The sequence below is a fragment of the Falco peregrinus genome, chromosome 7 (genome assembly GCF_023634155.1).
Source record: "Falco peregrinus isolate bFalPer1 chromosome 7, bFalPer1.pri, whole genome shotgun sequence".
NCBI classification, from domain to species: domain Eukaryota; kingdom Metazoa; phylum Chordata; class Aves; order Falconiformes; family Falconidae; genus Falco; species Falco peregrinus.
Window position 1 is genome coordinate 79,738,812 of NC_073727.1, and position 13,475 is coordinate 79,752,286.

At 36.1% G+C, this 13,475-nt stretch overlaps 1 protein-coding gene across 46 annotated transcripts in view; it reads left to right on the forward strand.

The window, feature by feature from the left end:
* The window catches only part of RIMS1 (regulating synaptic membrane exocytosis 1), a 335,729-nt gene that overhangs the window by 240,111 nt on the left and 82,143 nt on the right, over nucleotides 1-13,475 (forward strand). For 22 of the 46 annotated variants that reach the window (XM_055809523.1, XM_055809531.1, XM_055809532.1 and 19 more), the window contains one exon: nucleotides 4,406-4,435. The exons of 21 other annotated variants lie outside the window; for them this stretch is intronic. In XM_055809523.1, coding sequence (XP_055665498.1) covers nucleotides 4,406-4,435 — 30 coding nt within the window. Of the gene's footprint in view, nucleotides 1-4,405; nucleotides 4,436-5,739; nucleotides 6,505-10,103; nucleotides 12,522-13,475 lie in introns of those variants that run through there. 3 more of the 46 variants (XR_008747990.1, XM_055809565.1, XM_027790799.2) reach the window with 3 other exon arrangements.

A 13,475-nucleotide genomic window follows, 5' to 3' on the forward strand; every position in this document is an offset into this window, starting at 1 on the left:
CTATTTCTGCATATTAATAAATCAGGAGCTTTTTAGGGAAATGTAATAAGTAATGAATTTCAAATTTCTTTCATGTTTCTTCTGCAGTTTCAGAACTTGGTACAATATATAATGATAAAACAGCTTTCAATTTAATTTTAAGTTGGCTTTCCATTGGATATTCATTTATCATCTTTCTGCTATTCTTGATAACTGGTGTGTTGAGAATAAAATACTAGTTTATGTTTTCATAAACACATTGGAAATGAATGTAAAACTTCCTGTGAAAATGAGTGGTGGTGGTATGTATGCAGAAGAGGAAAGAAGAAAATTAAAGTTGAGGAGAAGGCTAAAGCTACTGTAGGTTTAGAAGGTTGTTGATACTGTGAACACCTGTAAAGTAATGCTGTTTCGCTGAACTCTTACCTACACTTGTGGCTGATAGGCTTGCGTCTTATATATAAAATGTACAAGTACAATGTGACATATCATTTAATTTGTTATTATATATCATACTGCATGGAATCGAAGGCTAAAGAGATTTCCTTCTCTACATAGTACTTTGATTTTGTCTAAGTGACTGGGTTGTCCTTTTTAAGGGGAAGTTTTCTGGTTTTACCCATGTTTAATACTTTGTTCAATCTGAGAATACATTTGCAGAAAAATACTAAATTGAATAGGTTTTATAAAATATTTTTAAATGGTGGTGTCAGTATCTTCTGAAATAAATATGACAGTGTGAATAAACTTTATAGTACTGTAAGAAATTTAATGCAGCGAAGCTATAAGTTCATAGTGTTTGCTCTGATTTATAGTATCAAATTTTAATAGCAGTTTCACCTCTTTAATCTCTGTCAAATGAATCAGGGTCAAATGGAGTGACTAGAAGTGATCTGACCCTAATGTAGGATTGAATCCAAAGCATATTGATGTCTGTAAAAGATTTCCATTCACTATACTTGGAACTGAATTATGTCCTTCACGATTTAAATTCACAGTCACCATGGATATAGATGATATTAAAATCTAGTGTGATATACAAATGTTATAGGGATAATTTCAAAATTCACTTTCTTCATATATAAATAAAGCTACTTTTTGGTTGTCAGTATTGACATCCTGTGTTTCAAGGAAATCCTGTATGATATCATTCTTATAGTAAAGTGCTTCTTTACACTCTGTACAAATTCTGTTGTGTCGGGAGGGTTGAATCCACATCTAAATATATACATCTATGAATCTATGTCTGTTTTACAAATCACAGTGATTGCTGTAAAAAGATTGAATGTCTGTATATCAGGCCTGGGTTGTGGTTTTTTGCTCTTTACACATTCAGGAGGCATAGAAGAATCCAGTCAAGTAATGTTATTACCTGTTAAAGCTGTCATTATGGAACAAATTAGAGTTAATGAAGGAGAAAGGGACTGGTAGTGGTTTTCATTTTGAGAAACAGAATGGTATTTAAAGATCTTAATCTTTAATCTTTAGCTCTCAACTGTAAATTATCATATCCATGTTAATAAGGCTTCTTCTAGGGCTGACATTGCATCTTGGACATTCCATTTGTCATTGTCAAGTTTAGAACTAAAAAAACAGTTGTGTCCTTGTCTCGATGTTATCTTAGGTATTGCTCTGGTTGGCAGTTTGAGAATCATAAAAGGTCAACTTGTGAGAAAATAAGGTATTTTTAAAGGGTCCTTATTAATAGACGCACTTTATTAATGGGCACGCTTTCTTAAAAAAATATATATATATCGTAGAAGTAATCCTTACAGGGAAGACCAAAGTAGTAGTCCTTATTCCGTTACAGAAATTGGGTTAGTACTACTGATCAGGAAGAGAGAAAAAATCTTAAATGTAGAGGAAAAGTCCAGTTTAAGGACTAAAACTTCAAAACAGCATAATCGCGCATGCTGGCCAAAAAAAAAAAAAAAAAAAAAAAAAAAGAGGCGGGGGGCAGGTTCTTGGTGATTATGTCCTAAAGGGGATAGCAGTTTTACTAGTTTTGAAGTGGGGGAGGGAGGTAGTTATTTTCACTTGGAACAGTTCTAACTAAACAAAATTTTTAGCAACTCCAGTATGTGCAGACTTTTTAAAGTGGCTATTGTTAAGATTGTAGGCTTCTGTAATTTTAGGCAATGCAATTTTTATTTTAGTTCCGTGATATTCAAGGAAGACATGGCTGTATTTCTTTCCTTTGCAATCCTGTCAGCAGTATTTCCTAGAGTGCAAGACACACGTTGCATCTAAAGGTCTTGAGATGCTTCAATATTGGAAGTTAGTCTGGTATAGGTGTGTCTGTGTGTGCTTTTTGAAATAGTCACAATTTGCTAGTCATTACGCTCACTTATGCTATTCAAGAAGTGTTTCTCATTTCTTTGTTTTAACTAATAATTTTATGAAAGTACCTAATAATATGAAGATGTTTTGTCTCAGTGACTAAAGCAGTGAAATTCTAAGCCATGGTAAGGACAATGGTGTGTTTTCAATATGTCATCCTGTGCTGAACTAGAAAAGATTTACATCAATGGTGGGTTTTTTTCATTTGCAACATGTTTGAGTGGAACTGTGCAAATCATTAAGAGGTGTGGGGATTCTGCATTGACTTTTTTTCAGCTGTTTCTATAACAACTTTGTTATATAGTTGTGTGGGTTTTAAATTATACTTTTGTATAAAGCATATTTCTGTGATCTTTACTGAGTCCATTGTCTGCCACTGCAAATATGAAACACCACAGGAGTTCTTGGTTGAATAGGATTTGAGGGTGGGTCTCTACACTTTTGTATAATGGTTAATCATTGTACTGATCAAGGAAATGAATGCAGCCTGAAGTTCTGTAGTATTTCTCTATAGTCCTTTTAAGACACAGTAAATATTAGGGATAATATTAGAAAATCTATCAAGTAAATAAGAAAAAACATGTTATGTACTATTGAAATTTATGAACCAGCAAGATAAATGTGCAATGGTTGTTTGTAGCATAGAAATTCTCTTTAAGAAATAATTCATGCAAAACAGGTCTTTCTCCCTTTATTTGCTTCTGTTTGGCTGTTCACAGCATGATTTCTTTTTCGTAGCTTCAACAGTGTGGTTTCATGTTTCAGAAGTCCTATAATGAGAGCAAGGTTTGTGATAATCAGCAGTCTGTTTACATGTAAAGAGCATCTGTAAACATAACTGAAGTAGTGTGGTTTTATGTTTCCAGTGACATCTGTTCACAGCAATAGGCCTTATGTAGTGACCTTTAGAAAAGCAAAAGTGCGACCAGCATTAATTATTCCTGTATCTTAGTTCATGTTAGAAAATGCTGCATAAGCTTTGTACATAGCTTATATGCAGGTGAAGTACGTGTGTGTGTGCTGCTGTTTTGTGAGGGAAGGCTACATTAAAGACTACTGGTACTGAATGGGGATTATTTATGTAAAGTTCACATGTATAATATATGTACAAGTCTTAAATGGTAGTCACATCATAGAGGAATTAAGTATTTTGATGACCGGTCTTTCCTTTTAACAAAAAAGAATCAGAATTTTGTACACAAAATCAGTATGTTGTGAAATAATACATTTGTGTTGCAAGTACCTTTTTATATTTAACCAACTTAAGATCCTAAAAAAATGAATAGCTAGTGGAAACTGTGCTGTGTATATGTACTTGATCTGAAGTGTCATTGCAGTGAGAGTGGCTTGAGTAATGGTGAAAGATCAAACCCTTTCAGTTAAAACCTTTTTTCAGATCCAACAGTGTAAAACTTGAGTGACAGAAGAAAAATAATAAGTCATTTCAATTTTAGATTTTATTCTTTTAGTGTTGTTTGTTTTGTCTTCATATTTCTAGTTTTATTTTTAAATTATGAGGTGGTACTGCATATTTTGAGGCAGCTTGTGGAATCTTTATTCACGCTGGAGAGGGTTGTTTTCTCAGCATTGCTAACTTGCAAATAAGTTCAAGCTTCATAATCTTTTATGTTTCCCTTAAAGACAGACTTTCAATAGTACAGTGATTATTGAGTATTATAGATTTATGTTAATAGAAAATAAATTTGTAACACTCATTATTGCAGAAAAGGCTTCAGTATCTAAAACAGGGCTAAATGTTTCAGAAGTGAGAGTGATAGTTAAAGGAATTTTCAGATTTTTATGTCATTCATCAATTTGAGTATGACGGTATGCTGGAGCAGAATACTTAAGAGTCCACAATCTGGTTCTCAGTAACTTCATTTTTCCTGTTAATTTTAAAGAAAAAGTCATAGGCTTTATTATTTGTCATGGTTTATCATTTTATTTTTCTACATTACTTTTGCATATGCTGGAGTACTGCCTACTGTACATGCCATTGTCATATGTAACGCATTTCTTTATCTAACTTTAAATTTGCTGATTTCTTTTTCTGTTTCCATCATTCCGTGCATTTAATTCATTGAAGAGCAAGAGACTTTTAACTCTTCCACAAAAGGTAAATATTTATGTATTTTTTTTACAAATGTTTGGCAACTGTTAATACTGGCTTTTCCCTCAATATATTCTGTCAATATATAGTATTTAGTTAACAGTGTTTAACAGGCAAATAGTTTGTTTCTCAAATATCTGTATGCTATCTGATGCCCCTCTTTAGAAGCTGAAAACAGTTTCTGCTGTGATTTCTAATTTTTCATTCTGAAATGCAGTATACTGTATTTAACAGGAGTAGTCATGGTATTTTACATGGCTCAGAAGGTGCTCAAATTGACTTAAAGTTCACACAAAGACTACGATTTTACCTAAGCTGCTCTTGAGCTGTGCACATCTGGTTCTATTGATGCAGCCATGGCTCTTGACATCTGTGAAGGATGTTTTGTAGGTCAGGGTTTAGGAATACTTGAAGGTGATGTTGGCCAGAAACTGTCTTTCATATGGAGAGAGATTCTGAAGAAGGAGCTGTGCTTTATTTGCATGACAAGACCTTGACACTCAGAAAGTCACATTGTAGGGCAGGTTTTTAGGGGCACACACAGTGCTCACCTCAGACAAATTCTCCATGTCTGTGCTAATACCATTGAGTCAGTGAGCTCAAAAACCAGGTATCTAATGCTGTCCCACAAAGTGAAAAGAATAGTCAGTCATGTCCCTATCAAGGCAATGTTGCAGAGAAGTCCCTCTTTAATTTTTTTAAAGAATAGTCAGTCATGTCCCTATCAAGGCAATGTTGCAGAGAAGTCCCTCTTTAATTTTTTTTTTTCTTTTTGCTGGAAGTAGCAATTATCTTGAAATCAGAATGAAGCTTGGAGAGAAAAAATGAAAAAAAAAATCCTTTTTGATGTTAACAGCGAAATACTATGCTGCATAAACATTAATAGCACAGATTAACTTTCCCTGACCTTTAGTCCTGAGTCCTGCAGATCTTGGGAAATGCTGGTCTGAATACAGGCTTTGGAGGGCCAAAGCCAAACTGTGAGTTGAATCAGAATATCTCCTACAACTTCTTTACTTTCTGTAAGGGTAATTCCCACTGACACATTCATCATTGCTTGAGTAAAAATACAGCAGCTATTCTACAAGCTACTAATTCCAACACCCATGACAATACTTACGAGTATGTTTTCATGATAATGTTAAAAAGATTAAAAATAAATAACATTTACCTTGGGTATTAGCAAGTACAGGTTATTTTGCAGCAAGAATGTACTATGAAATATCTTAAGAAAGTGCTAAGAATGGTTGATTTTACAAACTATTTCTGTCATTTTTGCTTTCTGCAGTATTTCTTTTTCTCTCAAACAGAACAACACAAGTCAATCATGCCCATTTGTGATTTATGCCTCTTTCGAGTTCAGAAACTTTGCCCTGTAATTCGGACTGCAGTGAATGTTTCTTTGTTTAAAACAGTTGACTTCATGCAGACAAAATAGGCCCTGCCTGTAACAGGTTTGTTTCCACGAGATTTGGATGGATCTGGTCCAAGATTTGGGAGTGTGTAGAAGGTGGTGGGATCTTCATGCACACAGATTCCTCTGGCTTGAGGGAGCTTAATGTAGATACAGCCTGGAGGCAGAAAAGAGCTGGGCAAAAGAAGAGGAGTGGGAAGAAGTGGAGTGCTGGCAGTTGTGGGGGACCGTGAGCTGATTTACACTAGTAGCCCACTATCACCTCTGACTTTCCCCAGTGCAGAATTGGAGATAAAACATATAGCCAGTAGGTGAATGGGAGATGGAGATGGCAGGGTTACAGATTATTATGTGGCAAGAGACATAGGTGTGAAGGAAAGCATGTAATACAGATGTGAACAATACTGACCAGATAAATTACAACAAAAATAATCAAGCATCTGTTCCACTTAATCAGTGGAAGGGTTGCAATAAAGTCTTCAGCAGGTTACAAAAATGCTGACTTGGATTGCTGCCAAAACCAGTGATTTACATTCTTCAGATTTTAAGAAGTATATGTTTGCTTTCTTACTGTTTTAATAGAAGCTTCAGTTCGGATCATCTTTGACAGTCTTTGATGAAGAACTGAGTGTTGTTGCATCAACCACTTAAGATTTTTATATTGGCTTATCTTCCTTCTGGATTGAGTTATTAAACTCAAGATGGCCACCACACCTCTGTGTGTACTGGGATATCCAAACTCATTTCCCAGCTTGGCAGTCTGAGTATGGGCTTTGGTCATGCCTCCGTTCTGATTTGGGAGGTGGCCCAGAGCAGTGTCAGCTCCCATGGGAAGGAAATCCATGCACACAAGCTTAAAGGAGCCACAGCTAGTCAGGTACAGGGACCAGGGCTGCAGAGTATGCTTCAGAGCCCATCTCCTTCACTATCTGCACGCTGCTGATAAGTACTTTTTGAAGTTGTATACGTAGGGAGGTGGTGACAAGTTCTTTATCTTAGCCACAAATTGATTTTTCGGTGTTACTAACCTTATATTTCAAAACATTCATCTGATCATGATTTCAAGATTTTGCGTGTTTTCTAAATTTCGTGGTAGAGTTTGCTGTGGATTTTTGAAGTAATGTAATCTACCACAGGGATATTTTGTGTATGCATATTGCAAAACTAATCCTGAAGCCTGAGCAGAAATAACCTCATGACTCTGTTATTATTTCTGAAACGCTTCATCCTGGTACAGCACCAGAGTTCTCTCTGCTATGCTGCACAGCCAGCTCTCCAGTGAATGCTCCGTTCCCTCCTTGCTTCCATTGCCCACTGCACTGGGGGATTCTCCCACCCAAATCTCACCACAGCTTTATTTCTCTGCTTTTGTTTTGGACATAGGTTCTGCCTAGTTTCTTCTTCAGCTTCCACTTCTCACTTCCTCAAACCAGACACTGATCTTTCCCCCACAATCCCCACCCATAGATCACCTAGGTAGCACAGGTAGGTGAAGCTTCTGGCTGTTGCTGTGTAGAAAGGCTGTGTACATGCCTCTAGACTGCATTATAGCTGTAGCTGTTGGTCATTGTTCAACTTTTCTTCTTAATATGAAGTCTGAGAGTGAATCAGATCTGTCAGCTTCTGGGATAAGTGCGGATCCCTGTTGCCCTGCCAGAACCTAGTTTTTGTGCCTTAGAAACACTTAGTATAAGATAGTTTTTAGGAGACAGATTTTCACTTCAACTTACTTTTCAATAGGTTCCTTGTGTAAGCGAGTATTTCTATCTGTTTAGACTTCTAGACCTTTTCCTTTAAAGTTTGCATCGTAAAGGATGTGTGATATCTGCTGTTAAGGGCTACAGCTATCTGAAATCTTCATCACAATTTCTTCTTCTTACATAGCTTAATCCAACGTTTATTAGTGTAAGAAAGATCTGGAGGATTTCCAAATTGTAGTTTACATACACCTCTTTTCTGTCTTGACTATCTTGACCAGAAACATGAAGTGCCTCCAGAGTAAAATATGTGTTTGTTGCAGAGTTCACTATTATAGAGAATGGTATCGCCAGTGCCAAGACATTCATGGGTTTTCCATAGTCTAGGAAAAAACAGTATGGTTATCAGTTTTAATCACAGACCAGGTAATGTCACCAGTAATTCTGGCATTAAGTCCATAGTCGGGTTTGTGCAAGAATGTCCTTTTAGAAAGGTATTTTCACTTAATGACTGCAAGTGATGGAATTTTTTTCCTGTTCTTAACCACCTGGCTTCTTAAACATATGTCTTATTACTTAGCTAGCATTACCTAACTTCATAGCTACTGGGCATTGTTGTACCTGTATCTGCTAAATTGAAGATTGTTAGACTTCTGTTGTTAGAAGTCTTCCTGTATGTAAATAATTATGGACCACAATCAAGCCACATATTTCCATTCTTTGTAATACTTTCCTAAATGTGTTTCTGCAAGACCACGTCCTGGACTTCATATAATTCTCATTACTTCCCTCTGAATCTTTTTCACTATCAGTATTCTTGAAATGATAACGTTCCTAAATTATCAATCCATAGACCTCAGATAAAATGAGTATCTTCCAGTTTCCATCTTTATTTTTGATGTCCTAATACTCTCTATCTTAGTATGTCATTTGAGAATTTGTTGTTCTTTTCGTAAACATCAAGACTTATTTTCATTTACCTTGCCAAAATTTCCCTTCTCCTTTCTTGCCTTATCATTTGCTGGAGAGCAACAAGTCTTCACTTCAGAGATAGTGATATTTTGCTGGAGATACATGTGTAGCGTGTACAGCAGTTCAATTGTGGGGGTAAGGTGGTTTTCCTTGGAATTTGGTAACGGTCACACCACAACACAGGAGGTAGTTTCAATGCTAAAACAATTTTAATCCCTTTTTTTCAAATGTATGAATAGGGGTTTTTTAGATGTATATTGACAGAATTCACAGCTTTCCATAGTCTACAGAATGTAGAGTGTCTTTGGTGATTGTTGTAATGTGAAATGGGTGGATACCTAAACAGTTAATCTCAGAAATTAAAAACCAGAGCTAGAAAGGCAGCTATAACATTTATGCTGTTCCTTGCTAGTTCAGTGTTGCTGCCTGCGGTACAATCCGTATTCCAATGAGCCCATATATGTTTCATATATTATGCTGTCAGCTTAATAGATAGGTGTTTATAGCATCATGCCATTTAAGAAATTTTGCAAATAATTTAGAGTTTAGTGCCCCATTCCAACCTTAAATAGGGGACTTAAAACCTTAAAATTACTTCAGTTCCTTTCGCACTGGTCACTACTGTTGGTGCAACTGTTGCAGCTCTCGCTGATTTTCATGGGATTGATCTGTTGTTCATACCAATGCAGGTTGAATTTATTTTAAGTCACTTTTTATGCATTGTTAGATTCACATTCTGTGGATAACAGAAATATACCTGTGATACATTCTGTCTATCTACTAAAGTACTTAAAACAAACAAACACCACGACTTTATCTGCCCTACTATATTTGATATGTTAGAATAGTATATTGCTTATGGTTCTGTTGTTTTGTACATAATTGAAAAGGTAGCATATATTCTGAACAGTTAGTATTCTAGCCAGGTCTAACTTCTCTATCAGTTAAACAGCAGATAGGGGTTGAAATGTGTCCATACTAGTTTTCTGAGCATAGAAATAAAGATGAGGGCTGTCAAGTAGTTAACGCCATCAAGTGTAATGCTATAAAACTTATCATAGTGCTGACTTATTAAAAGTTATATGGCTAGTACATATATTTTTAGTAAACAGATGTCTTAGAAAAATTAAGAAATTGCCTTCTCCTTTAAGAAAACCCAACTGTTAGCCTATCCTAATTTTCTTTGAGAGTAGATTGCAGGCTGAAAATGAGATCTGTAGCTATAGCTATTTTCATTGTTTATTCCTTGCCTCCTTTAAGTAGCATTTTATGGACTTGCATATTTTATATAGTTGAAGGACAGCACATATTTTATAGGCTTTCAATAAAAACCCCCCACACTTTCCTTATGATGGAAACATGTACCAAGAACTTCCTTTAATGTTAATCAAAACTTCTTTTATCACAAGAAATATAAGCAAGTTCTAGAATTTTTTTATAAGTAAAAAGCCGGCTCTTCCATTATGTGCATATTTTAATTGTTCTTTTAATAGTACCTCTGCAGATTGGCAATCCAGATTTTTAGTTGTACTTCCAGCATGCAGCATATTTAGAATCCTGTAAGGTCTGTTACGAATTACAGTACAGGGTGCACAGTCTTCACAGGGATGTTTCTTTAATAACATGGGAGGAAGAGACCCCAGGGGAGCTGATGAACCTGCTATGGGATGGAAGATGGTCTTAATTTTTTAGACCATGTCTTCTTTCTTTGAATCTCATTAACAGTGGAAGCCAGATGGGACTTAGCAGTGAGTTGAGTAATAAACTAAGTAACAGCTCAAGGAACTTTGTTTGATGGAATACCATTCAGAACTACATTAAGCAGTTAATTCTTGGTAGCTTAGTGTGGTGGGTTGACCCAAGCCAGCAGTTAAGCACCCACCAGCTGCTTTCTCACTCCACTCTCCACAGCGGGATGGGAGAGAGAACTGGAAGAGCAGTAGTGAGTAAAAACTCACGGGTCAAGATGAAGACAGTTTAATAAGTGAAGTGAAAAAATGAAGAAAAATGATAAAACCATAAACCCCACCACCAAGTGATGCGAAAGCACTCACTCACCACCTCCCACCAGCAGACCAGTACCCAGCCAGTCTCTGAGCAACAGCTACATTGGAAACCCTACCCCCAGTTTTATTGACAAGGATGATGCTATATGGCATGGACTGTGCCTTTGGTCAGTTGGAGTCATCTGTCCCAGCTGTTTCCCCTCCCAATCTGCAGCCTGCTCGCTGGAGAAGGCAGGCAGGCAGGCAGCATGAGAAACAGGGAAGGCCTTGGTGCTGTCAAAGCACTGCTGAACAATTGCTAAAACATCAGTGTCTTATCAACGCTATTCTAGTCACAATTCTAAAACTCAGCACCGTACAGGCTGCTGTGAAGAAAACTACCTCCATCCCAGCCAGACCCAGTACACTGGGATTACAGGAGTCAGGCAAGTTTATAAATATTTTAATGGAATTGAAGTATAACATTTTGATTCCATTCATATGTCTGTCTTTTCTCTCCTGCATGGCCTGGTTGGTTTTGTACATCATGGTTGTACATCATGGTTTAGGAGTAATAAAAGCTTTAGCTCTAAACTTTCACCCCTTATCTAAGCAGTCTGCTCAATGAGTTCTTTTCTTTCAGTTGCTTCTCATACTGATTGATCTCACATCTGAATCAGCAGCTCTTGAAGAGATGAGAGTTATAGCTCTTTGAAGCGTGACTTCTGACACCAGAGAGTAACATGTTGACACAACTGGTATTGATGGTAGTTGTACCACTAATTTGAGACATGTATGGGAAATCTCCATATTTTGAATTCCAGGGCCACTGTAGAATTTAAAGGTTTTAGGATTACAGTGCTTCAATCTGTAAGTTACTGTGTAGGCCTACCTCTCAAGAGCTCCAGGAAAAGCAGTGTGTAAATGCTGATGTCCTAAAGTAAAGTAGATCCATATTTTTCTAAGAGGCAGGTTAAGTTCTTGAAGTATTGTTTATGTCAAATTTTCGTTACCTGTGGTAACCAGCTGTGTTCCAAGAAAAGTAATGTGATCGTATGGTGGTGTTACCTATGGTTGTTACAGCTTCTGCTAATGTGCTTTTGCTCCTGTGTTAGATTTTTTTTTTTGTTTCTTGTGATTAACGTGTAAAGAGTATACCAGGCTACTTATCAGGCAGATGAAATTTTCCATCACAGAATTGAAATAGAGTACATCTGCTCAGATGTGCATGGTCAACAAAGCTGGAAAGAACACAGATTTTCTAGAGCAGACTTACATTTCACACAGTTGCTTGCTTCAAAATACATTGACAGCTAATTGGTGCTAAACTACATCCTACTCCATGCACAAACCCAAATTTCTCCATTAGAGAATTTAGATTTACTTCACAGTCCTCATTAATTGTTCTCATGTTATTTTGTGTAATGATAGCCAATAATGAAAACCAGAACATAAGTGTGTCACTAAGGTTAAGGACTTAAACATAACAAAAATCAAGAATTAAAGAGTTAAGGTTGAATTTTTGCCCAACCTTGACTGCAGTAATTTTCATGTATAGTCACCAAAATGGCATCTTATTACATAATAGAATATTCTTTCTCAGGTATTGTAAGTAATACAGAGTAACGTTATATCGTATAAGTTATTTAGTATACCGTACACTTGACAGGGTAAAGCACCTAAAAGTCACACAGTGAAAGGGTTATTAATCAGAGTAACTCTAATCTGTGCACCATACCCACATAGGGCTAAATTTTTAAAGGGGTCTCAATTTGACTCTGATTTTATATCCTCAGCCTACTTCATGCATGTATGATAGGATTAAGATATCTGAGGTTTTTACTTCAGTCACCATTTGATGTATCTTAATCCTTTCATATCTGTCCTTAAAATAAGAGGCCATCTTTAAAAATTTCACCTAAAGTGCTCAATTTTGCCTTCAGATACCTCCATGCAACTTCCATTGAAGTAATTGGAGCTGTGCCTGCATATCTGATGGTGGAACTGGACTCATTGCAATTAAGGTACACATTTACCGACATAATTAGTCATCTGGAATAATTGCTGGCCCAGTGTGACATTCTGCATGTGCAGAATTTCTTAGATTGGACCCTCTGCGTATAAGAGATTGAAGATTACAATAACTTTATTTTGTGCCTTAAATTTGTAGCTGTAGCAGAATTTTAATGTAATTTGCTGTATTTAATTTTTCTTTTTTAAAATAAGAAATGTGGAAGGAGGACATGAAAACAACATATTTTTCACAGTGATGTCTTTGTATATTTTTTCATACTCAACCAGCTTACAGACATTCCATCATTTCCACAAGCACTTTACGGGTGGTATGTGCATGCACAATGGTGATTTGTGCAGTAACACACAGTTTAAAATATCCAACCTTGAGTGTACTACTTTTGTTTTATTTTTTTTCATCTTTGTGCTAGCAAAGCACAGACAAAAAATAGATGTGTAAAGAATCCCACAGTTAACTAACACAAAACCAACATATGAGAACTTCAGTATCCTTTAACTCACAATACAGATCTTTAAAAAACATGATAGAGCACTTATTTTCCACTAATTTAAAATAATCTGCGTTTTGTGATTGAAAATTGATTCCATGCAGCTTTTAAATTGGTGTGTGTCTCCTGTCACTGATCTGGGGAGGGGCTCTTCAGAAAAATTTTTACTTTTAAAACTAATTGTTACAGAAAGAGTCATAAAAATCCATGGTTGACCCAAAAGCAGATGATTTTGTGGAGGATTTCCCAAATAAAATGACAGTCTTGTATTTGTGACCACACAAAGAGTTCCAACTAAAAGAAATTTTCTGGGATGTTATAAGTTGTTAAAACACAATGAACATAGTGAGTACTCCTGTGATTTAGAATAGTTACTAATAAATATTTGGGTATAGTTCTAGAAGTATTAAAAAGTGCCAGTTTTCAAGGTATTGATTTTATTGGTATTCCTTTGCA